Source organism: Cherax quadricarinatus, chromosome 59 (genome assembly GCF_038502225.1).
Source record: "Cherax quadricarinatus isolate ZL_2023a chromosome 59, ASM3850222v1, whole genome shotgun sequence".
In the NCBI taxonomy this organism is placed as follows: Eukaryota; Metazoa; Arthropoda; class Malacostraca; order Decapoda; family Parastacidae; genus Cherax; species Cherax quadricarinatus.
The window spans coordinates 12,986,103-13,010,888 of record NC_091350.1 but is presented as its reverse complement, the minus strand read 5'-3'; the positions used below and the strand labels follow the sequence as shown (position 1 = coordinate 13,010,888).

The window sequence follows — 24,786 nt, the reverse complement described above, 5'->3', positions numbered from 1 at the left end:
GGTTATCAGCTTTTATCCAGGGAATTGGAGCTATCATTTCCCTGGTTCAGACTTGATTTTTTCCTATTCCCTATGCTCTGAATATCTCCCACAAGTTTGGTGTTTCTCTCTGAATATAATAAATTAAAATTTTTACAGACTAGGCTTATGGGGTGTAAAGCTGATTTAGCAGAACAGCATCGCTTGTATCACCTGATGCGTGATGAACGAGACCGACTCTATAAAGAACTGGTGCATGTCCGCCATGATTATTCAAAACTATCTCATGATCACACTCGGCTTGTAACAGAACGCGTCCCAATGATGGATGAAAACAAGCGAATGGAGGATCTTTTACGTAAAGGACAGGAGGAAAAGAAGACTTTGGTGGATAAGATCAATCATTTGACAGTATCATGTGAGTTGCTGAAGTTGCTAGCATCATTTACACTGTTTTACAATGTTCGCAGATGCCAGAAAGTTCTTAAGTGTATTCATATTAAGACTAGTTTCTTACAGCCTACTTTCAGTTACTGCAAATTTTAATATATTTATTTTTCCCAGCAGTATATTTTGTGCACCATAAACTGTATACAGGAGGTACACCATTGAAAAGTTGGGACTTCCTATATATTTCGGTAGTTTGGAGGGATATGTTGTGTATCTTTATACGTATATGCTTCTAAACTGTTGTATTCTGAGCACCTCTGCAAAAACAGTGATAATGTGTGAGTGTGGTGAAAGTGTTGAATGATGATGAAAGCATTTTCTTTTTGGGGATTTTCTTTCTTTTTTGGGTCATATATTAATTAAGCCTCGGTGGGAGACGGCCGACTTGGAAAAAAAAAAAAAAAACTTTAATTCTTCACCAGGTCACTCCCATTCTTCTTTAACCTTGCTCCAGCAGGAATATGGTTAAAGTGCATGAGTTTGAGCTACTGACCATTGGAACCCCAGCAACACACTACAGTCTTGCCATGGCTTTATTAAAGTAGCATGAGAGAGAGTAATAGTGAAGTTTTTTATTTTTTTATTATTAACACATCGGCCATTTCCCACAAAGGTAGGGTGGTCTGAAAAAGAAAAACTTTCTCCATCATTCACTCCATCACTGTCTTGCCAGAGGGGTGTGTTACACTACAGTTTATAAAACTGCAACATTAACACCCCTCCTTCAGAGTGCAGACACTGTACTTCCCATCTCCAGGACTCAAGTCCAGCCTGCCGGTTTCCCTGAATCCCTTCATAAATGTTACTTTGCTCACACTCCAACAGCATGTTAGGTATTCAAAACCATTTGTCTCCATTCACTCCTATCAAATACGCTCATGTATGCTTGCTGGAAGTCCATGCCCCTCGCACACAAAACCTCCTTTACCCCCTCCTGCCAACCCTTCCTAGGCCAACCCCTACCCCGCCTTCCCTCCACTACAGATTTATACACTCTCGAAGTCATTCTGTTTCGTTCCATTCTCTCTACATGTCTGAACCATCTCAGCAACCCCTTCTCGGCCCTCTGGATAATAGTTTTGGTAATCCCACACCTCCTCCTAATTTCCAAACTACGAATTCTCCGCATTATATTCACACCACACATTGCTCTCAGACATGACATCTCCACTACCTGCAGCCTTCTCCTCGTTGCAACATTCGCCACCCATGCTTTGCACCCATATAAGAGCATTGGTATAACTATACTCTCATACATTCCCCTCTTTGCTTCCATGGACAAAGTTCTTTGTCTCCACAAACTCCTCAGTGCACCACTCATCTTTTTCCTCTCATTAATTCTATGATTCACTTCATATTTCATAGACCCCATCTGCTGACAATCCCACCCCTGAATATCTGATCAATACATTCACCTCCATACTCTCTCCCTCCAATCTGATATCAAATCTTTTGTTACCTAATTTTTTTGTTATCCTCATCACCTTACTCTTTCCTATATTCACTTTTAATTTTCTTCTTTTACATACCCTACCAAACTCATCCACCAACCTCTGCAAGTTCTCCTCAGAATCTCCCAAAAGCACAGTGTCATCAGCAAAGAGCAACTGTGACAACTCCCACTTTGAACTGTGGCAATATGACAAAATGAAAGAGTTTTGAGGCAGTCATGTATAGATCAGTTTGCTCTATAAAAGAATTATGATTATTATTCTATATTTAGTAATATCTATAATTTTAAGTATTGTTTATTATTTCTTTTCTCACAGTACAGGAAACAGAAACAGATAAACTTCGTCTCTCAGTAGATAGAGACGCGCTTCGTAAAACTGTCAGTGAACTGAGAGGGCAGAAAGATGTTTTAAATATGACCATTAGTGAACTAAAATTGCAAAAAGATGCTTTGAACAAGACTATTAGTGAGCTAAAGGATGAGAAAGAAACAGCAGAGCAAGGAAAAGCCTTTTACACATCTGAGACAGAGAAGTTGATTGGGCAGAACAAAGATTTGGAGCAAGAGCGTGACTACTACAAAGAGGAGATGATGAAGCTTCAGACTCAGAGAGCAAACCTGGAGCAAGAGAGAGACTTCTTTAGAGACCAGAGTGGTGAGGTATAATTATCTTCTTGTGTGTAACCCATTAACTAACATGTCTGTCACTTGATTTGTTTACTTACCGATGTGTGTGTGCTTTGAAGACATTCTCCAAATTTATTCAAAGCTTGGCTTCAGACTGGGCTGCAAAGGCAAAGGAACCCTTCACACCAGTCACATCTGGTTACAGGTAAATTGACATAAAGAGAAGTTTTCTGGTATTACAGTTGTTTGCATAACTATTGTTTTTTAACATTCTGGTTTTCTTCCACTGAGATAGGATGACCTTAAAAGAAGAAAATATTTTCACTGTCACTCTTTCAAAAACTATCTTGCCAGAAAAGCACTGGCATTGCAGTTGAGATGACCCTCCAGACTTCATCATCCTCACCTCTCCTTCAGAATGCAGACACTGTACTTCCCACCTCCAGGACTTGAATCCAGTTAACTGGTTTCCCTGAATCCCTTCATAGATGTTACCTTGTTCACACTCTAACAGTAGGTTAAATCATGAAAACCACCACTGTTCAGCTACTCTGAGATTTTCCTGCATTTTATGGATCTGTAGATTCTACTATTAAAAATATTGCAATATAGTATTGATGAACTTTCCAAAGAACATCTCTACTGGCATTTTTAATAAGAGGAATATATTAGTGAAGTTGCAGTACTACAAGGAAATTATTAGAATTGGACAGATTATGTTGGTTAGAGGCAGATGTAACATAACCCAGATTAGATAATGTTTATGTTGGCTACAGAGAAGAATAACACAAACTAGATTAGAGTGTGTTTATACTGTGTTAAACTTGTCTCTTGTGAAGTTGAATAAATTAGACACATGTACAACTCTTGGGTATCTTTATTGAGGAAACGTTTTGCCACACAGTGGCTTCATCAGTCCATACGTAGGAGAAACTTGAAGAACAGGAGGAGAATGAGGTAATCAGTCCCTCAACCTTGAGTCGATGTGTTCAGTCCATCAATCTTGAATAGAATACAGCATATGAGCGGAGAAGCAGCTTATAAACCGTATGGCAGGAGAGGTGCAGCAGTCATAGGTGGTGTCACATTTGTTCAATGTGGAAGTAGGTCGTGCCCAAGAATTAGGCAAGCGAAGAATTCCTAAGTATTAAGATCCCAAGACGTTGCAGTGTCTGACAGGTTTGTAGATGAATGGTTCAGAGAACCGACATGTTGAATAAATTAGACACATGTGCAACTCTTGGGTATCTTTATTGAGGCCACTGTGTGGCGAAACGTTTCCTCAATAAAGATACCCAAGAGTTGCACATGTGTCTAATTTATTCAACATGTCGGTTCTCTGAACCATTCATCTACAAATCTTGTGAAGTTTGTAAGAGACAAGTATGAAACAGATAAGATTAGAATATGAATGTTGGTTAGAGAAAGGTGTAACACAGACCAGATTAGAGTGTTTATGTTAGAGGTATAATACAGACCAGATTAGGGTGTGTTTATGTTGAGTAGACAGGTGTAACATGGATCAGATTAGGGAGTGTTTATGCATGTGTAACAAACCAGAATGCAGAGTAATAGACTAAAAATTGGTCTGAAGATGAATATAAACACATATTGTAAATTATTTTTCAGCTGTCACGAGAGAAGCAGCTGGTGGAACAGTCTCGCTCATACATGAGCGATGATTTGTCAAAACTTCAAGGTCAGCTCAGGCAAATGCAGCAGGAGAGAAACTATTTCAGTGAACAATTAAATCAGGTATAACCCTCTCCTCTCATATTTAGCATTTTTTTTTATCTCTTGCATTTCTTTCTTTTGTAATCAATTTTTTGTCCCGCAAGGGAATGAATTGATGCCAAGGAATTAGAGCTACTTTTTTTTTTTTTCCTGAATCAAATTTGATTACCTTTCATTTTCCAGGTGCTGCATGACCTCTGTGGGTATAATGCATCTTCAGTATAAGAAAAAATTACATAATCTTTTGTTAGATTCTTTTATAATGATAGTCACATCAGACCCTACATGTTCTCATTTATAGGGCACAAAAAAACATTTTGATTGAGTGTATCTTTCCATCTGCCTATTGAGTATTATATTATTTCCTACACTTTTTTTTTTGTCTTTGTAAGTTTGAAACTATGTTCAATAATAAAATGAACACTCATAACTTGATTACCCTCTCACCTTTTCTCTTGACTTTTTCTGTATTAACTTCATCTTTCCTGTCTTCCAAGTTTCTCCTTACCTGCTTCCTTCTTTCCTACCGCAGTGGGCCTACTGCAGTGCTCCTCGTTTTACTTTGCTCCTTTGTGAGCCCCTTGGGGACGTGTGTTAGAGGATGGAGTTACCTGCCTCTCCTCCATCACCACTACCACTGCTGCCACTGCTACTACCACTGCTGCCTGCAACTACCACCATCACCATAACACCAGCTCCTCCTCTTCCTTTCCTCTCCCAATCTGCCTCCTCTGCTTTTTTCTCACTCAGTTGTGACTTGGTAATGTTTGAGAACAAACCAATATGTGTAAAGTGTCATCTCTAAGTATGGTTCATTTGTGAATAAGATGATAAATGCTGTATTCGTCACAGTATTGTGATTGTATATTAATAATGAAAAACATGCTTATAGACTCAGGCAGAGAAGAGGCAGGCTGAGAAGGAGCGTGAATACTACAGTGAACAGGTGATACAGCTGTTGGACATCCTTAAGAGCAAACCCTCGTCTACACCCTCGACACCCATGCAGATTGGCAGGCCTCGACCCAAGCCCATTTCCCCAGTGCGTTGAAAATTATTTAAATAAGATTAGTAGTCATGTGTAGTACCTGTGTAATGAAATCTATAGGCAGGTATAATGAGAGTGAGGCTACGAGAGAAAGCTTGATTATTCTTACTTTGTCTTACGTGTAATAGATATATAATTACATATAATATGATAATTGCATACTTTTAATGTATTGTTTATTTTTTGTGTACTTTTAGGAGAATGAGATTGCTCGACTGACACATGAGCGAGATGTTTTAAAACAAGAGCGAGATTTCTACAAAATGCAGTACCAGTCTTTTAAGAGCCAACAAGCAGGAGGATCAGCAGGTTCCCTAGCTTCAGGTAGTGTTGGAGTGGGTCCAGCTGTCACAGCTGCTGGAGGCCAACCACCCACAGCTCCCTTAGCTACAGGCCCTACTGCTGCTGCTGCAGCTACCGTGGCTCCAACAGTAGGTGGCCCAGTTGTTGCGAGCTCACCTGTGTCTCCTCCACCCAGACCTCAGTCTGTGCCTGTTGCACGTGAGTACCACAAGCTATTCATTATTCAAGAGTATGGTCATGGAGATGTTTCATTAACCCTTAAATGGTCCAAACGTATATATACGTTTTTTCAACATCTGAAAGTATGTAAAAAAATGTAGATTTTTTTTCTTGTTTTACATTTGAAAACGTGTAAAAAAACTTTTATCTACTTTTTTTTTTTGTTACATTTGAAAATATGTAAAAAAAAGTAGATCTACTTTTGTAGCACTACGAATTTGAACGCCGATTTGTTTGGGATGCTTGAATGTGCGTGGATGTAGTGCAGATGACAAGAAACAGATGATTGCTGATGTTATGAATGAAAAGAAGTTGGATGTCCTGGCCCTAAGCGAAACAAAGCTGAAGGGGGTAGGGGAGTTTCAGTGGGGGGAATAAATGGGATTAAATCTGGAGTATCTGAGAGAGTTAGAGCAAAGGAAGGGGTAGCAGTAATGTTAAATGATCAGTTACGGAAGGAGAAAAGAGAATATGAATGTGTAAATTCAAGAATTATGTGGATTAAAGTAAAGGTTGGATGCGAGAAGTGGGTCATAATAAGCGTGTATGCACCTGGAGAAGAGAGGAATGCAGAGGAGAGAGAGAGATTTTGGGAGATGTTAAGTGAATGTATAGGAGCCTTTGAACCAAGTGAGAGAGTAATTGTGGTAGGGGACCTGAATGCTAAAGTAGGAGAAACTTTTAGAGAGGGTGTGGTAGGTAAGTTTGGGGTGCCAGGTGTAAATGATAATGGGAGCCCTTTGATTGAACTTTGTATAGAAAGGGGTTTAGTTATAGGTAATACATATTTTAAGAAAAAGAGGATAAATAAGTATACAAGATATGATGTAGGGCGAAATGACAGTAGTTTGTTGGATTATGTATTGGTAGATAAAAGACTGTTGAGTAGACTTCAGGATGTACATGTTTATAGAGGGGCCACAGATATATCAGATCACTTTCTAGTTGTAGCTACACTGAGAGTAAAAGGTAGATGGGATACAAGGAGAATAGAAGCATCAGGGAAGAGAGAGGTGAAGGTTTATAAACTAAAAGAGGAGGCAGTTAGGGAAAGATATAAACAGCTATTGGAGGATAGATGGGCTAATGAGAGCATAGGCAATGGGGTCGAAGAGGTATGGGGTAGGTTTAAAAATGTAGTGTTAGAGTGTTCAGCAGAAGTTTGTGGTTACAGGAAAGTGGGTGCGGGAGGGAAGAGGAGCGATTGGTGGAATGATGATGTAAAGAGAGTAGTAAGGGAGAAAAAGTTAGCATATGAGAAGTTTTTGCAAAGTAGAAGTGATGCAAGGAGGGCAGAGTATATGGAGAAAAAGAGAGAGGTTAAGAGAGTGGTGAAGCAATGTAAAAAGAGAGCAAATGAGAGAGTGGGTGAGATGTTATCAACAAATTTTGTTGAAAATAAGAAAAAGTTTTGGAGTGAGATTAACAAGTTAAGGAAGCCTAGAAAACAAATGGATTTGTCAGTTAAAAATAGGAGAGGAGAGTTACTAAATGGAGAGTTAGAGGTATTGGGAAGATGGAGGGAATATTTTGAGGAATTGTTAAATGTTGATGAAAATAGGGAAGCTGTGATTTCGTGTATAGGGCAAGGAGGAATAACATCTTGTAGGAGTGAGGAAGAGCCAGTTGTGAGTGTGGGGGAAGTTCGTGAGGCAGTAGGTAAAATGAAAGGGGGTAAGGCAGCCGGGATTGATGGGATAAAGATAGAAATGTTAAAAGCAGGTGGGGATGTAGTTTTGGAGTGGTTGGTGCAATTATTTAATAAATGTATGGAAGAGGGTAAGGTACCTAGGGATTGGCAGAGAGCATGCATAGTTCCTTTGCAAAGGGGACAAAAGAGAGTGCAAAAATTATAGGGGGATAAGTCTGTTGAGTATACCTGGTAAAGTGTATGGTAGAGTTATTATTGAAAGAATTAAAAGTAAGACTGAGAATAGGATAGCAGATGAACAAGGAGGCTTTAGGAAAGGTAGGGGGTGTGTGGACCAGGTGTTTACAGTGAAACATATAAGTGAACAGTATTTAGATAAGGCTAAAGAGGTCTTTGTGGCATTTATGGATTTGGAAAAGGCATATGACAGGGTGGATAGGGGGGCAATGTGGCAGATGTTGCAGGTGTGTGGTGTAGGGGGTAGGTTACTGAAAGCAGTGAAGAGTTTTTACGAGGATAGTGAGGCTCAAGTTAGAGTAAATAGGAAAGAGGGAAATTATTTCCCAGTAAAAGTAGGCCTTAGACAAGGATGTGTGATGTCACCGTGGTTGTTTAATATATTTATAGATGGGGTTGTAAGAGAAGTAAATGCGAGGGTCTTGACAAGAGGCGTGGAGTTAAAAGATAAAGAATCACACATAAAGTGGGAGTTGTCACAGTTGCTCTTTGCTGATGACACTGTGCTCTTGGGAGATTCTGAAGAGAAGTTGCAGAGATTGGTGGATGAATTTGGTAGGGTGTGCAAAAGAAGAAAATTAAAAGTGAATACAGGAAAGAGTAAGGTTATGAGGATAACAAAAATATTAGGTAGGTGATGAAAGATTGGAGGGAGAGAGTATGGAGGAGGTGAATGTATTCAGATATTTGGGAGTGGACGTGTCAGCGGATGGGTCTATGAAGGATGAGGTGAATCATAGAATTGATGAGGGGAAAAGGGTGAGTGTATCAGTCTGTAGTGGAAGGAAGGCGGAGTAGGGGGTCGGCTTAGGAAAGGTTGGAGGGAGGGGGTAAAGGAGGTTTTGTGTGCGAGGGGCTTGGACTTCCAGCAGGCGTGCGTGAGCGTGTTTGATAGGAGTGAATGGAGACGAATGGTTTTTAATACTTGACGTGCTGTTGGAGTGTGAGCAAAGTAACATTTATGAAGGGGTTCAGGGAAACCGGCAGGCCGGACTTGAGTCCTGGAGATGGGAAGTACAGTGCCTGCACTCTGAAGGAGGGGTGTTAATGTTGCAGTTTAAAAACTGTAGTGTAAAGCACCCTTCTGGCAAGGCAGTGATGGAGTGAATGATGGTGAAAGTTTTTCTTTTTCGGGCCACCCTGCCTTGGTGGGAATCGGCCAGTGTGATAATAAAAAAAAAAATTGTTTGGACCGTTTAAGGGTTAAGAGAGCAATTGAATGAATGATGGTGAATGTATTTCCTTCTTTGGGTCATCCGGCCTTGGCAAACACTGCCATTGAAATAAAAGAATAATTGTGAGCTAGATGAAATGAAAGGTATATTTGGTGGTGGATTATGGTAGTGTGCATGCAGTTGAGCGATTACATTTACAGCACAAGCAAAATTTATATTCAGTATTAGGAAGAGAAGAGCAATCTCAACTTTTATCTCCCCTCAAAGAAGGTGCCCTGATGCTGGCTAAGGGTTCTTGATCCAAGGAACTGATCTTGTCTTTCCCTTCCTTGGAATGAACCCAAATGCCTCCCATTTCCCAGGTGCTCTCTGAGTCCTGCAGTTTTAATACTTTCCCCCTGATCAAAGCAGAAATAAAAATGAACTTTTATCTGATAGGTTTTTAAAGTTGCACATTTATATGTACCAAGTGATTTATTTATCCCACCGAGGCGGGGGTGGCCCAAAAGGAAAAACGAAAGTAGTGATTTATTTATAATGCATAATTCAGTAGTATTTGTGCATTTGATATAACATACTGGTAACTGTTGTTCACCCAAAGCACTTGTTAAATGAGATATGTATTATTTAGCTGATGTTTAAAGCATTAAATGTAAAATGTTCAACTCTACAGCAATCATCTTTTCACTTTATTTAATGTCTTTCTCTTCTCTGCTACCTTGTCTATTATATGGGGCATCTGTTGACAGCTTTTGATTTGGAAACTATCAGAAGAGAGCGAGATTTCTTCAAACAACAGATGGAATACTTCCGACAGCAGTTGAATCTGCAGCTGGCTCGTGGAACTGCACCACCGACGGCAACCACTGACACTGACCGTCCTCTGCGTTCTCCCCTAACTCGAGTACACATTCTTAGTTGTTGTCCAAGTAGTAGGATCACTAAATGCTGTCTGTATGCTGTTAAGCTAAATAAAAAAAAAAAAAATTTTTTTTTTTAACAAGTCGGCCGTTTCCCACCGAGGCAGGGTGACCCAAAAAGAAAGAAAATCCCCAAAAAGAAAATACTTTCATCATCATTCAACACTTTCACCTCACTCATACATAATCACAGTTTTTGCAGAGGTGCCCAGAACACAACAGTTTAGAAGCATATACGTATAAAGATAAACAACATGTCCCTCCAAACTGCCAATATCCCAAACCCCTCCTTTAAAGTGCAGGCATTGTATTTTCCATTTCCAGGACTCAAGTCCGGCTATATAAAAATAGCCGGTTTCCCTGAATCTCATCACTAAATATTACCCTGCTCACACTCCAACAGCTTGTCAGGTCCCAAATACCATTCGTCTCCATTCACTCCTAACACGCTCACGCATGCTTGCTGGAAGTCGAAGCCCCTCGCCCACAAAACCTTTACCCTCTCCCTCCAACCTTTTCGAGGACGACCCCTACCCCACCTTCTCCTATGGATTTATACGCTCTCCGTGTCATTCTACTTTGATCCATTCTCTCTAAATGACCAAACCACCTCAACAACCCCTCTTCAGCCCTCTGACTAATACTTTTATTAGCTCCTTGACTGTCGCAACCCTCAGTCCTGAGGTGTCTCCTGGTGTCGCAAAATTTCGAAAAAAAAAAAATTTCTTGTGAAATGATAGAGAATCTTTTCCCGATTGTAATGACACCAAAAAAAAAAAAACGGAATTTGATGGAAAACTAACGGAATTACGCTCTCATGAAGTTAGCGACCTCGGTGATATTTACAAAGCGGCGATTTTGCCCACTTTGAGCCCTATTTTCGGCTAATTCCATTGTTCCAGTCGACCAAACTCATAGCTATTTCTTTAGAACTCCATTTTTTCTATCGATTGAGTACAAGAAACTGCCCATTTACCGATTTCAAGTACCCAATAACTTGGTCAGAAATTTGCAATTTGGCCAATTTCACAAAAATTAAAAAAAATATGACAATTTCAAAATAAGGTCCAGAATGAACAATGCAGACATTCCTGGCTCTAAAATAACATTTTCTTTATTCATCAGTCATGTCTCCAGGCCCCTCTGATATTACTCTTGCTTTCTATTTTGAATTTTTATTCAAACAAAAAATAGAAGATTTACTGTTATGCAGACTACTGCAATACTGCAATAATTGTACAAAAAATGTCAACCCATTCATGACTGCATATTAGAATGGCTAGTTAGACATTTATTGGACAATAACATCATTTGTTTACTTTTGAACATCGGCAAAAATCAAACATTTCCCCTACTTTGAGGTCCATTTCAAGGTTCTGTTTATAGTAAAACCAATCAAAATCACCTCTGTTTCTATAATATGTTTCCCATTCTATCAAATGAGACCAAGAAAATGAGAATACAACCATAAATACTATACGAAAATAGACCACAAACTCGGCATTTTAATTAAAAAAAAAAATATTCGTAGTTTTTTTTTTTCTCATTATGCACTGCGTGCTCCAGGATTTTTTTATATGGTGCACACTGACCACACAGACCCATTCTCTCACATGTGGGCCTACCAGCTTTCTCCTGCTTGATTTGAAGTCGCTAGAATTTATGAGTATATATACACGTCAAACACGGTGGCTCGTAAGATGTATGCTATATATGACCGAAACAGTCAAAGGGTTAACTCCGCACCTTCTCCTAATTTCCACACTCCAAATTCTCTGCATAATATTTACACCACACATTACCCTTAGACAGGACATCACCACCGCCTCCAACTGCCTCCTCGCTGCAGCATTTACAGTGGAACCTCAAAAATCGAACTTAATCCATTCCAGGAGCTAGTTCTAAATTCAAAAAGTCTGAAATTCGAAGCAGTATTTCCCATAAGAAATAATGGAAATACAGTGGTCCCTCGTTTTTCGTAATTAATCCATTCCTGGAGGAGCTACTATAAACGAAATTTACGATTTGCGAATCAATTTTCCCCATAAGAAATAATGTAAATACAATTAATCCGTTTCTGACACTCAGAAGTATTAAAACAACAAAATTTTTTACATGAAATATACATGTAGTACATAAACAATACAATGGGAAATGATGAATGAAACATTAACAGCATAACACTTACCTTTATTGGAGATTCTTCTTAGTGTATGGGAGACTGGAGGAGGAGAGAGATTGGATTGTTTACAGTTTGGAAGGGGAATCCCCTTCCAGCAACACCTCAGGTACCAATTGCTTCTCTGGGGTTGCTTCTCTTCTCTGTTTCTTAATGCCACTAGGACCACCTTGAGAGTCACTCTAGTCCTGTCTCGCAAAGTAACTGTGGAGAGAGCTCTGTTTCTGGCGTCTCTTTAACACTTCCCTAAAATGGTACAAGACTTTGTCACTGTACATATTTCTCATCTTCTTTACCACAGGCTTGGCACTAGGAGCTTTCTTTGGAGCCATGGTAGCTTATTTAGTACTTGCAAGCACTAAAAAGAGTGGAATATTATGAAATATTTCGTAGGAGCACTTGAGGGGACCTTCACTCACTGGTAAACAATGCCAGACTGGCTGGGTAGGGAGGCCTCCCCGGCTCACACCATGTGTAAGCGTCCTGGACGAACTACTATTCGCGAGTCAACCTATGAAAAGTGAGTCCATGTTTATACAAAAATACCCCTATGATTGGCGAAATTTACGATTGCCGAGAACTATGAAAAGCGAGGGACCACTGTACAATTAATCCGTTCCAGAAACCCAAAAATATTCACACAAAAAATACATTTTATAGAGATTAATTACAGTTTTACATACAACAAATACTATAGTTTTTAATTATGTATAGTAATACATATAAAATAACATTTTTTACTTACCTTTATTAAAGATTGGTGATGGCATCTGGAAGATAGGGAGGAGGAGAGAGGGAGTTGGGGTTAGTGTTTGGAAGGAGAATCCCCCTCCATGAGGACTTCAGGTAAAGCCCTCTTTGGGGTTACTTCCCTTCTCTGTCTTTTAATGCCACTAGGACCAGCTTGAGAGTCACTGGACCCCTGTCTCACAAAATAACTGTCCACAGTCCTCTGTTTCTGGCGCCTTTTTAACATTTCCCTAAAATGGGACATGGTTCTGTCACTGAACTTGTTGCAAAGATGGCTTGTTTCAGCTTGCTCAGGGTGGTACTTCTGCACAAACATTTGGACATCATTCCACTTGGCACAAATCTCCTTAATCTTTGAAGAAGGCACCTCATCCACTCCCTATATTAACACCTTTCGCAACATCAGCTTCCTTGATTTGTTCTTTCTTTGACAGGATAGAACCGATGGTCGACTTGTTTTTCCCATACATCCTGGCAAGCTCAACAAGTTTCACACCACTCTCATACTTATGTATTATTTCCTTCTTCACATCTATGGTGTTCCTCACTTTCTTTACCACAGGGGCACCACTACCAAGTTTCTTTGGGCCCATGGCAGCTTATTTCACAGTCCCACAAGCACTAAACACAATGAAATAATCGTAAAATGTGTGAATGAGAGCGCAGGTTAGTGTTCACTCAAGCATAAACAAAGGTAGACTGCTCACGGCGCCTGCGCAGGGACGCGGACAGAGCGGGCGGCAGACAGGTCCCGTACCCGGCAGTCCGAAAATAGGGGAGCGTTCAATAATAGGGACACAGTTTGTCCGAAAAAATGGTTCTATTTTCGAAACGTTCAATATGTGATATGTTCGATTTTTGAGGTTCCACTGTACAACCCAAGCTTCACAGCTATATAAGAGTGTTGGTACCACTATACTTTCATACATTCCCTTCTTTGCCTCCATAGATAATGTTTTCTCTCTCCACATATACCTCAATGCACCACTTGCCTTTTTTCCTTCATCAATTCTATGGTTAACCTCATCCTTCATACATCCATCCGCTGACACTTCAACTCCCATATATCTGAAAACATTCACTTCTTCTATACTCCTCCTCCTGCAATTTGATAACCAATTTTTCTTTATCTAAATCATTTGATACCCTCATCACCTTACTCATTTCTATGTTCACTTTCAACTTTTCTACATTTACACACACTCCCAAACTCATCCACTAACCTTTGCAACTTTTCTTTAGAATCTCCCATAAGCACAGTATCATCAGCAAAAAGTAACTGTGTCAATTCCAGTTTTGTATTTGATTCCCCATAATTTAATCCCACCCCTCTCCCGAACACCCTAGCATTTACTTCTTTTACAACCCCATCTATAAATATATTAAACAACCATGGTGACATTACACATCCTTGACTAAGACCTACTTTTACCGGGAAGTAATCTCCCTTTCTCCTACACACCCTAACCTGAGCCTCACTATCCTCATAAAAACTCTTTACAGCATTTAGTAACTTACTACCTATTACATATGCTTGCAACATCTGCCACATTGCTCCCCTATCCACTCTATCATATGCCTTTTCTAAATCCATAAATGCAATGAAAACTTCACTACCTTCATCTAAATACTGTTCACATATATGCTTCAATGTAAACACTTGATCTACACATCCCCTACCCACTCTAAAACCTCCTTGCTCATCTGCAATGCTACATTGTGTCTTGCCTCTTAATTCTTTCAATAATAACCCTACCATGCACTTTTCCTGGTATGCTCAGTAAACTTATTCCTCTATAATTTTTGCAATCTGTTTTGTCCCCCTTCCCTTTATTTATTTATTTTTTTTTTTCAACAAGTCGGCCGTGTCCCACCGAGGCAGGGTGACCCAAAAAGAAAGAAAATCCCCAAAAAGAAAATACTTTCATCATCATTCAACACTTTACCTCACTCACACATAATCACTGTTTTTGCAGAGGTGCTCAGAACACAACAGTTTAGAAGCATATATATATGTATAAAGATACACAACATATCCCTCCAAACTGCTAATATCCCAAAACCCCTCCTTTAGAGTGCAGGCATTGTACTTCCCATTTCCAGGACTCAAGTCCGGCTATATAAAAATAACCGGTTTCCCTGAATCCCTTCACTAAATATTACCCTGCTCACACTCCAACAGATCGTCAAGTTCCAAATACCACTTGTCTCCATTCACTCCTATCAAACACGCTCATGCACACCTGCTGGAAGTCCAAGCCCCTCGCCCACAAAACCTCCCTTACCCCTTCCTTCCAACCTTTTTGAGGATGACCCCTACCCTGCCTTCCTTCTCCTACAGATTTAAATGTATCCATGTCATTTTACTTTGATTCATTCTCTCTAAATGACCAAACCACCTCAACAACCCTTCTTCTGTCCTCTGACTAATGCTTTTATTAACTCCACACCTTCTCCTAATTTCCACACTCCGAATCTTCTGCATAATATTTACACCACACATTGCCCTTAGACAGGACATCTCCACTGCCTCCAACCGCCTCCTTGCTGCTGTATTCACAACCCAAGCTTCACACCCATATAAGAGTGTTGGTACTTCTATACTTTCATACATTCCCTTCTTTGCCTCCATAGATAACGTTTTTTGACTTCACATATACCTCAACGTACCACTCACCTTTTTTCCTTCATCAATTCTATGATTAACCTCATCCTTCATAAATCCATCCGCCGACATGTCAACTCTCAAGTATCTGAAAACATTCACTTCTTCCATACTCCTCCCCAATTTGATATCCAATTTTTCTTTATCTAGATCATTTGATACCCTCATCACCTTACTCTTTTCTATGTTCACTTTCAACTTTCTACCTTTACACACACTCCCAAACTCATCCACTAACCTTTGCAATTTTTCTTCAGAATCTTCCATCAGCAAAAAGTAACTGTGTCAATTCCCATTTTGTATTTGATTCCCCATAATTTAATCCCACCCCTCTCCCAAACACCCTAGCATTTACTTCTTTTACAACCCCATCTATAAATATATTAAACAACCATGGTGACATTACACATCCCTGTCTAAGACCTACTTTTACCAGGAAGTAGTCTCCCTCTCTTCTAGACACCCTAACCTGAGCCTCACTATCCTCATAAAAACTCTTTACAGCATTTAGTAACTTACCACCTATTCCATATACTTGCAACATCTGCCACATTGTTCCCCTATCCACTCTATCATATGCCTTTTCTAAATCCATAAATGCAATAAAAACTTCCCTACCTTTATCTAAATACTGTTCACATATATTTTTCAATGTAAACACTTGATCTACACATCCCCTACCCACTCTGAAACCTCCTTGCTCATCCGCAATACTACATTCTGCCTTACCTCTAATTCTTTCAGTAATAACCCTACCGTACACTTTTCCTGGTATACTGAATAAACTTATTCCTCTGTAATTTTTACAATCTCTTTTGTCCCCCTTCCCTTTATATGAAGGGACTATACATGCTCTCTGTCAATCCCTAGGTACCTTCCCCTCTTTCATACATTTATTAAACAAAAGTACCAACCACTCCAACACTATATCCCCCCCTGCTTTTAACATTTCTGTCATGATCCCATCAGTTCCAGCTGCTTTAGCCCCTTTCATTCTACGTAATGCCTCAAGTACCTCCCCCACACTTACATTTTGCTCTTCTTCACTCCTAAAAGATGGTATACCTCCCTGGCCAGTGCATGAAATTACCACCTCCCTTTCTTCCTCAACATTTAAAAGTTCCTCAAGATATTCTCGCCATCTACCTAATACCTCCCTTTCCCCATCTACTAACTCCCCTACTCTGTTTTTAACTGACAAATTCATGTGTTCCCTAGGCTTTCTTAACTTGTTTAACTCCAAAATTTTTTCTTATTTTCATTAAAATTTCTTGACAGTGCCTCTCCCACTCTATCATCTGCTCTCCTTTTGCACTCTCTCACCACTCTCTTCACCTTTCTTTTACTCTCCATATACTCTGCTCTTCTTATAACACTTCTGCTTTGTAAAAACCTCTCATAAGCTAACTTTTTCTCTTTTATCACACCCTTTACTTCATCATTCCACCAATCACTCCTCTGTCCTCCTGCCCTCACCCTCCTATAACCACAAACTTCTGCCCCACATTCTAATACTGCATTTTTAAAACTCATCCAACCCTCTTCAACCCCTCCCCCCCACTACTCATCTTTGCACTAGCCCACCTTTCTGCCAATAGTCGCTTATATCTCACCCGAACTTCCTCCTCCCTTAGTTTATACACTTTCACTTCCCTCCTACTTGTTGTTGCCACCTTCCTCTTGTCCCATCTACTTCTTACTCTAACTGTAGCTACAACTAAATAATGATCCTATATATCAGTTGCCCCTCTATAAACATGTACATCCTGGAGCCTACCCATTAACCTTTTATCCACCAATACATAATCTAGCAAACTACAGTGGACCCCCGCTTAACGATCACCTCCCAATGCAACCAATTATGTAAGTGTATTTATGTAAGTGCGTTTGTACGTGTATATTTGGGGGTCTGAAATGGACTAATCTACTTCACAGTATTCCTTATGGGAACAAATTTGTTCAGTACTGGCACCTGAACATTCTTCTGGAATGAAAAAATATCGTTAACCGGGGGTCCACTGTACTTTCATTACGTGCTACATCATACCTTGTATATTTATTTATCCTCTTTTTCATAAAATATGTATTACTTATTACCAAATCTCTTTCTACACATAGCTCAATTAACCTTTTGAGGGTCGACAGGCCCTCTCCGAAACTCGTTCTCAGGGTCGGCCAAATTTAAAAAAAAAAAAAATTATTTTTTCTTATGAAAAGATAGAGAATCTTTTCCCGATCATAAAGACACCAAAAGTTTGAAATTTGATAGAAAACTTACGGAATTATGCTCTCGCAAAGTTAGCGGTCTCGGCGATGTTTACGCATCGGCGATTTTGCCCACTTTGAGCCCCATTTTCGGCCAATTTCACTGTACTAGTCGACAAAAAACATGAATATTTCGCTAGAACTCCATTTTTTCTATCGAATGGGTGCAAGAAACCACCCATTTATAAATTCAACTATCCAGTACAGTGGTCAGAATTTAGCAATTTTGCCAATTTCACACAAATTTCAAAAGATGCCAATTTCCGAATAGGGTCCAGAATAAACAAGAAAGACATTCCTGGCACTAAAATGACATTTCCTCTAGTCATTTGTCACGTCTCAAGGCCCCTCTTATATTCTTTTGCTTTCCACTTTGAATTTTTATTCTCACAAAAAATATAAGATTTACTGTTATGCAGACTACTGCATTAGTGTAAAAAATGGTATAAATATTATTGGTGCACTTGTGAAAGAATATTAGACTCACCAGTTGACCTGTATTGCACTCTTGGCACGATTTGTTTACTTTTGAAGTTTGGTAAAAATCGAACATTTCTGCTACTTTGAGCTCAATTTCAAGGCACCTTTCATTGTAAAACCAGTCAAAATCATCTCAATTTCTATAATATGTCTTCCATTCTATGAAATGAGACCAAGAAAACTAGAATACAACAATAAATACCATATGAAAATACACTGCAAAGTCGCTGATTTATTAAAAAAAAATGGTCAAAGTTTTTTTTTTCTCATTATGCACTGTGTGCTGCAGGATTTTTTTTAGACTGTGCACACTGACCACATAGACCCATTCTTTCATATGAAGGCCTACCAGCTTTCTCCCACAAGATTTGAGGCCGCTAGAATTTATGAGTATTAGTACGTCAAAAACCCCTACGCGTAAGACGTACTAGTACGACCAAAACCCTCAAAGGGTTAAAGGCTCCCCATTTACATTTACCCCTGGCACCCCAAATTTACCTACTACTCCCTCCACAACATTTTTACCGACTTTAGCACTGAAATCCCCAACCACAAGTACTCTCACACTTGGTTCAAAACTCCCCACGCATTCACTCAACATTTCCCAAAATCTCTCTCTCTCCTCTACACTTCTTTCTTCTCCAGGTGCATATACACTTACTATGACCTACTTTTCACATCCAACCTTTATTTTACTCCACATAATCCTTGAATTAATACATTTATAGTCCCTCTTTTCCTGCCTTATCTTATCCTTCAACATTATTGCTACTCCTTCTTTAGCTCTAACTCTATTTGAAACCCCTTACCTAATCCCATTTATTCCTCTCCACTGAAACTCTCCCAACCCCTTCAGCTTTGTTTCACTTAAAGCCAGGACATCCAGCTTCTTCTCATTCATAACATCCACAATCATCTCTTTCTTATCATTTGCACAACATCCACGCACATTCAGACTTCCCACTTTGACAATTTTCTTCTTATTGTTTTTAGTAATCTTTACAAGAAAAGGGGTTATACATGCTCTCTGCCAATCCCTAGGTACCTTCCCCTCTTTCATACATTTATTAAACAAAAATACCATCCACTCCAACACTATATCCCTCCCTGCTTTTAACATTTCTGTCATGATCCCGTCAATTCCAGTTACTTTACCCCCTCTCATTCTGTGTAATGCCTCATGCACCTCCCCCACACTCACATCTTGCTCTTCTTCACTTCTAAAAGATGGTAAACCTCCCTGGCCAGTGCATGAAATTACCGCCTTCCTTTCTTCGTCGACATTTAAAAGTTTTTTTTTTTTTTCAACAAGTCGGCCGTCTCCCACCGAGGCAAGGTGACCCAAAAAAGAAAGAAAATCCCCAAAAAGAAAATACTTTCATCATCATTCAACACTTTCACCACACTCACACATTATCACTGTTTTTGCAGAGGTGCTCAGAATACAACTGTTTAGAAGCATATACATATAAAGATACACAACATATCCCTCCAAACTGCCAATATCCCAAACCCCTCCTTTAAAGTGCAGGCATTGTACTTCACATTTCCAGGACTCAAGTCCGACTGTATGAAAATAACTGGTTTCCCTGAATCCCCTCACTAAATATTACATTTAAAAGTACCTCAAAATATTCCCGCCATTTACCCAATACCTCCATCTCCCCATCTACTAACTCCGCTACTCTGTTTTTAACTGACAAATCCATTTGTTCCCTAGGCTTTCTTAACTTGTTTATCTCCAGAATTTTTTCTTATCAAAATTTTTTGCAGTGCTTCTCCTACTCTGTCATCTGCTCTCCGTTTACACTCTCTCACCACTCTCTTCACCTTTCTTTTACTCTCCATATACTCTGCTCTTCTTATAACACTTCTGCTTTGTAAAAACCTCTCATTAGCTAACTTTTTCTCTTTTATCACACCCTTTACTTCATCATTCCACCAATCACTCCTCTTTCCTCCTGCACCCACCCTCCTATAACCACAAACTTCTGCCCCACATTCTAATACTGCATTTTTAAAACTCATCCAACCCTCGTCAACCCTCCCCACTACTCATACTTGCACTAGCCCACCTTTCTGCCAATAGTCACTTATATCTCACTGAACTTCCTCCCTTAGTTTATGCTCTTACTTGTTGTTGCCATTTTCCTTTTGTCCCATCTACCTTAAAATAATTATTAAATAATTATTACAAAAAGTACATCACAAATTGAATGCACTGTCATGCATGAAGCACTGTTACAAATCTTTCTTTCTTTCAACGCACCAGCCATATCCCACTGAGGTGGGGTGGCCCAACAAAAGTTTCTCGTTTTAAATTTAGTAATAGTATATACAGGAGAAGGGGTTACCTGCCCCTTGCTCCCGGCATTTTAGTTGCCTCTTACAACACGCATAACTTACGGAGGAAGAATTCTGTTCCACTTCCCCATGGAGATAAGAGGAAATAAAAAAGAACAAGAACTAGAAAGAAAATAGAAGAAAACCCAGAGGGGTGTGTATATATATGCTTGTACATGTATGTGTAGTGTGACCTAAGTGTAACTAGAAGTAGCAAGACATACCTGAAATCTTGCATGTTGATGAGACAGACAAAAAACACCAGCAATCCTACCATCATGTAAAACAATTACAGGCTTTCATTTTACACTCACACTGTTACAAATATGAGAGTATAACAACATTTTACAAGGTATAGCTCGTTACTTCCACTTACACTTGGGTCACACTACACATGCATGTAAACTCATCTGTATACGTACCCATCTGGGTTTTCTTCTCTTTTTTTAATAGCTCCTATTCTTCTTTATTTCCTCTTGTCTCCATGGGGAAGTGGAACAAAGTTCTTCTTCTGTAAGCCGTACGTGTCATAAGAGGCAACTAAAATGCTGGGAGCAAAAGGCTAGTAATCCCTTTTTCTATATAAATTACTAAATTAAAGAAAGACTTTAGTTTTTCTTTTTAGGTCACCCTACTTCGGTGGAATACGGCCGGTTTGTTGAAAAAAAAAATAGTATTTTATCCGAATCCGTTTGTTTCCTATATTTAAGTGACATACAATATACTTTTTTTTTTTCTCAACAAATCTGCCGTATCCCAACAAGGCAGGGTGGCCCAAAAAAGAAAAACGAAAGTTTCTCTTTTTGAATATAGTAATTTATACAGGAGAAGGGGTTACTAGACCCTTGCTCCCGGCATTTTAGTTGCCTCTTACAACACGCATGGCTTACGGAGGAAGAATTCTGTTCCACTTCCCCACGGAGATAAGAGGAAATAAACAAGAACAAGAACTAGAAAGAAAATAAAAGAAAACCCAGAGGGGTATGTATATATATATACTTGTAGAAGAGCTAAAAGCCATAAGAAGAACTAAAAGCCATAAATGAAATCGAAAGAAACCCAAAGTATTTCTTCTCCTATGCCAAATCAAAGTCGAGAACAACGTCCAGTATTGGGCCCCTACTTAAACAAGATGGGTCCTACACAGATGACAGCAAGGAAATGAGTGAGCTACTCAAGTCCCAATATGACTCAGTTTTTAGCAAGCCGCTAACCAGACTGAGAGTCGAAGATCAAAATGAATTTTTTATGGGAGAGCCTCAGAATTTGGTTAACACAAGCCTATCCGATGTTATCCTGATGCCAAATGACTTCGAACAGACGATAAATGACATGCCCATGCACTCTGCCCCAGGGCCAGACTCATGGAACTCCGTGTTCATCAAGAACTGCAAGAAGCCCCTATCACGAGCCTTTACCATCCTATGGAGAGGGAGCATGGACACGGGGGTCGTCCCACAGTTACTAAAAACAACAGACATAGCCCCACTCCACAAAGGGGGCAGTAAAGCAACAGCAAAGAACTACAGACCGATAGCACTAACATCCCATATCATAAAAATCTTTGAAAGGGTCCTAAGAAGCAAGATCACCACCCATCTAGAAACCCATCAGTTACACAACCCTGGGCAACATGGGTTTAGAACAGGTCGCTCCTGTCTGTCTCAACTATTGGATCACTACGACAAGGTCCTAGATGCACTAGAAGACAAAAAGAATGCAGATGTAATATATACAGACTTTGCAAAAGCCTTGGACAAGTGTGACCATGGCATAATAGCGCACAAAATGCGTGCTAAAGGAATAACAGGAAAAGTCGGTCGATGGATCTATAATTTCCTCACTAACAGAACACAGAGAGTAGTAGTCAACAGAGTAAAGTCCGAGGCAGCTACGGTGAAAAGCTCTGTTCCACAAGGCACAGTACTCGCTCCCATCTTGTTCCTCATCCTCATATCTGACATAGACAAGGATGTCAGCCACAGCACCGTGTCTTCCTTTGCAGATGACACCCGAATCTGCATGACAGTGTCTTCCATTGCAGACACTGCAAGGCTCCAGGCGGACATCAACCAAATCTTTCAGTGGGCTGCAGAAAACAATATGAAGTTCAACGATGAGAAATTTCAATTACTCAGATATGGTAAACACGAGGAAATTAAATCTTTATCAGAGTACAAAACAAATTCTGGCCACAAAATAGAGCGAAACACCAACGTCAAAGACCTGGGAGTGATCATGTCGGAGGATCTCACCTTCAAGGACCATAACATTGTATCAATCGCATCTGCTAGAAAAATGACAGGATGGATAATGAGAACCTTCAAAACTATGGAGGCCAAGCCCATTATGACACTTTTCAGGCCACTTGTTCTATCTAGGCTGGAATATTGCTGCACACTAACAGCACCTTTCAAGGCAGGTGAAATTGCTGACCTAGAAAATGTACAGAGAACCTTCACGGCATGCATAACGGAGATAAAACACCTCAATTACTGGGAGTGCTTGAGGTTCCTAAACCTGTATTCCCTGGAATGCAGGCAGGAGAGATACATGATTATATACCCCTGGAAAATCCTAGAGGGACTAGTACTGAATTGCACACGAAAATCACTCACTACGAAAGCAAAAGACTTGGCAGATGATGCAACATCCCCCCAATGAAAAGCAGGGGGGTGTCACTAGCACGTTAAGAGACCATACAATAAGTGTCAGGGGCCCGAGACTGTTCAACTGCCTCCCAGCATACATAAGGGGGATTACCAACAGACCCCTGGCAGTCTTAAAGCTGACACTGGACAAGCACCTAAAGTCGGTTCCTGACCAGCCGGGCTGTGGCTCGTACGTTGGTTTGCTTGCAACCAGCAGTAGCAGCCTGGTTGATCAGGCTCTGATCCACCAGGAGGTCTGGTCACAGACCGGGCTGCAGGGGCGTTGACCCCCGGAACTCTCTCCAGGTAAACTCCAGGTAAACATGTATGTGTAGTGTGACCTAAGTATACAATATACTGTATAGCTATATTGTTGTTTTCCCTCAAGGGAGGGTCTTTGATGCCAGTGAGGGGCTCTTAATCCAAGGAATTGGACTTGCCCTCCCCTTCCTTGAATTAAACCTCAATGTCTCCCAGGCACTATATTACCCCTATGGGTTTAGAGCTTCTCCATAAATATAATAATAATTATATGGTAATATTAGAAAATATATTATATTGTGCGTTTGATTATTGCTGAAGTTGTACATCCTAACATGGGTAGTTTCCACGTATATGAATCTCATCTCATCTCTAAGTTTAGCAAGCATGCTCCTACCCTATAAAAGTGGCAATCTGAGTAGAGATAACGGTAATGGTGTTGTCTGTTTAACCCTTTCAGGGTCCGTGCCGTAGATCTACGACTTTACGTTGAGGGTCCAAACCGTAGATCTACGCCATGAGCTCAGCTTACTCTGATAAGCTGTGAGCGGTAAATTTGGGCCTAGATATGAGAGAATACATCAATGTGGTATGTGTGCACCACATAAAACAAATCCTGGAGCACAGTGCATAATGAGAGAAAAAAACTGAGACCATAATTTTCGATTAAAACAGCAACTTTGCAGTGTTTTTTCGTATGTTTTTTATAGTTGTATTTGCGATTTCTTGGTCTCATTTGATAGAATGGAAGATATATTACAGAAGTAGAGATGATTTTGATTGGTTTTAGTATTGAAAATGGCTTGAAACTGAGCTCAAAGTAGCAGAAATGTTAAATTTTTGCCGATGTTCAAGAGTAAACAAATGACCTCACATGTCTAATACACGCCAGCTGGTGGGTCTAATATATGTTCACAAATTTGCTGATATTATTTATACAATTATTACAATATTGCATGACAGTAAATCTTCTATTTTTTGGTTTGAATAAAAATTCATTATGTGAATTAAAAATCAAAATGGAATTCATTTGTAAAGCCTGAAAACATAACTGATGAACAGAGGAAATGTTAATTTAGTGCCAGGAATACCTGCATTGTTTATTCTGGACCCTATTTTGAAACTGGAATATTTTGAACTTTGCACTAAATTGGCCTAATTACCAATTTCCAATCACTTTATTTTGTAGTTGAAACAGCTGAGTTGGCGATTTATTGTGCTCAGTCCATAGAATAGAAGTAATACTAGCGAAATAGCTAAGAATTTGATCGACTGGAATAAGGCAATTGGCCTAAAATGGGAGTCAAAGTCGGCATAATCGCCGATGCGTAAATATCTCCGACACAAAAATTCGCGAGCATAATTTCGTCAGTTTTTCATCAAATTTCGTACTTTT

General features: G+C 39.7%; 1 protein-coding gene across 5 annotated transcripts in view; it reads left to right on the top strand.

Annotated features, from left to right (window-relative positions):
- LOC128698719 (centrosomal protein of 135 kDa) overlaps positions 1 to 24,786 on the top strand; it is a 385,751-nt gene that overhangs the window by 118,067 nt on the left and 242,898 nt on the right. For all 5 annotated transcript variants that reach the window (XM_070097740.1, XM_070097743.1, XM_070097744.1 and 2 more), the window contains 6 exons: positions 139 to 397; positions 2,199 to 2,542; positions 4,139 to 4,264; positions 5,136 to 5,285; positions 5,489 to 5,792; positions 9,626 to 9,780. In XM_070097740.1, the coding sequence (XP_069953841.1) occupies positions 139 to 397; positions 2,199 to 2,542; positions 4,139 to 4,264; positions 5,136 to 5,285; positions 5,489 to 5,792; positions 9,626 to 9,780 (1,338 nt within the window). The remainder of the gene's footprint in view (positions 1 to 138; positions 398 to 2,198; positions 2,543 to 4,138; positions 4,265 to 5,135; positions 5,286 to 5,488; positions 5,793 to 9,625; positions 9,781 to 24,786) is intronic.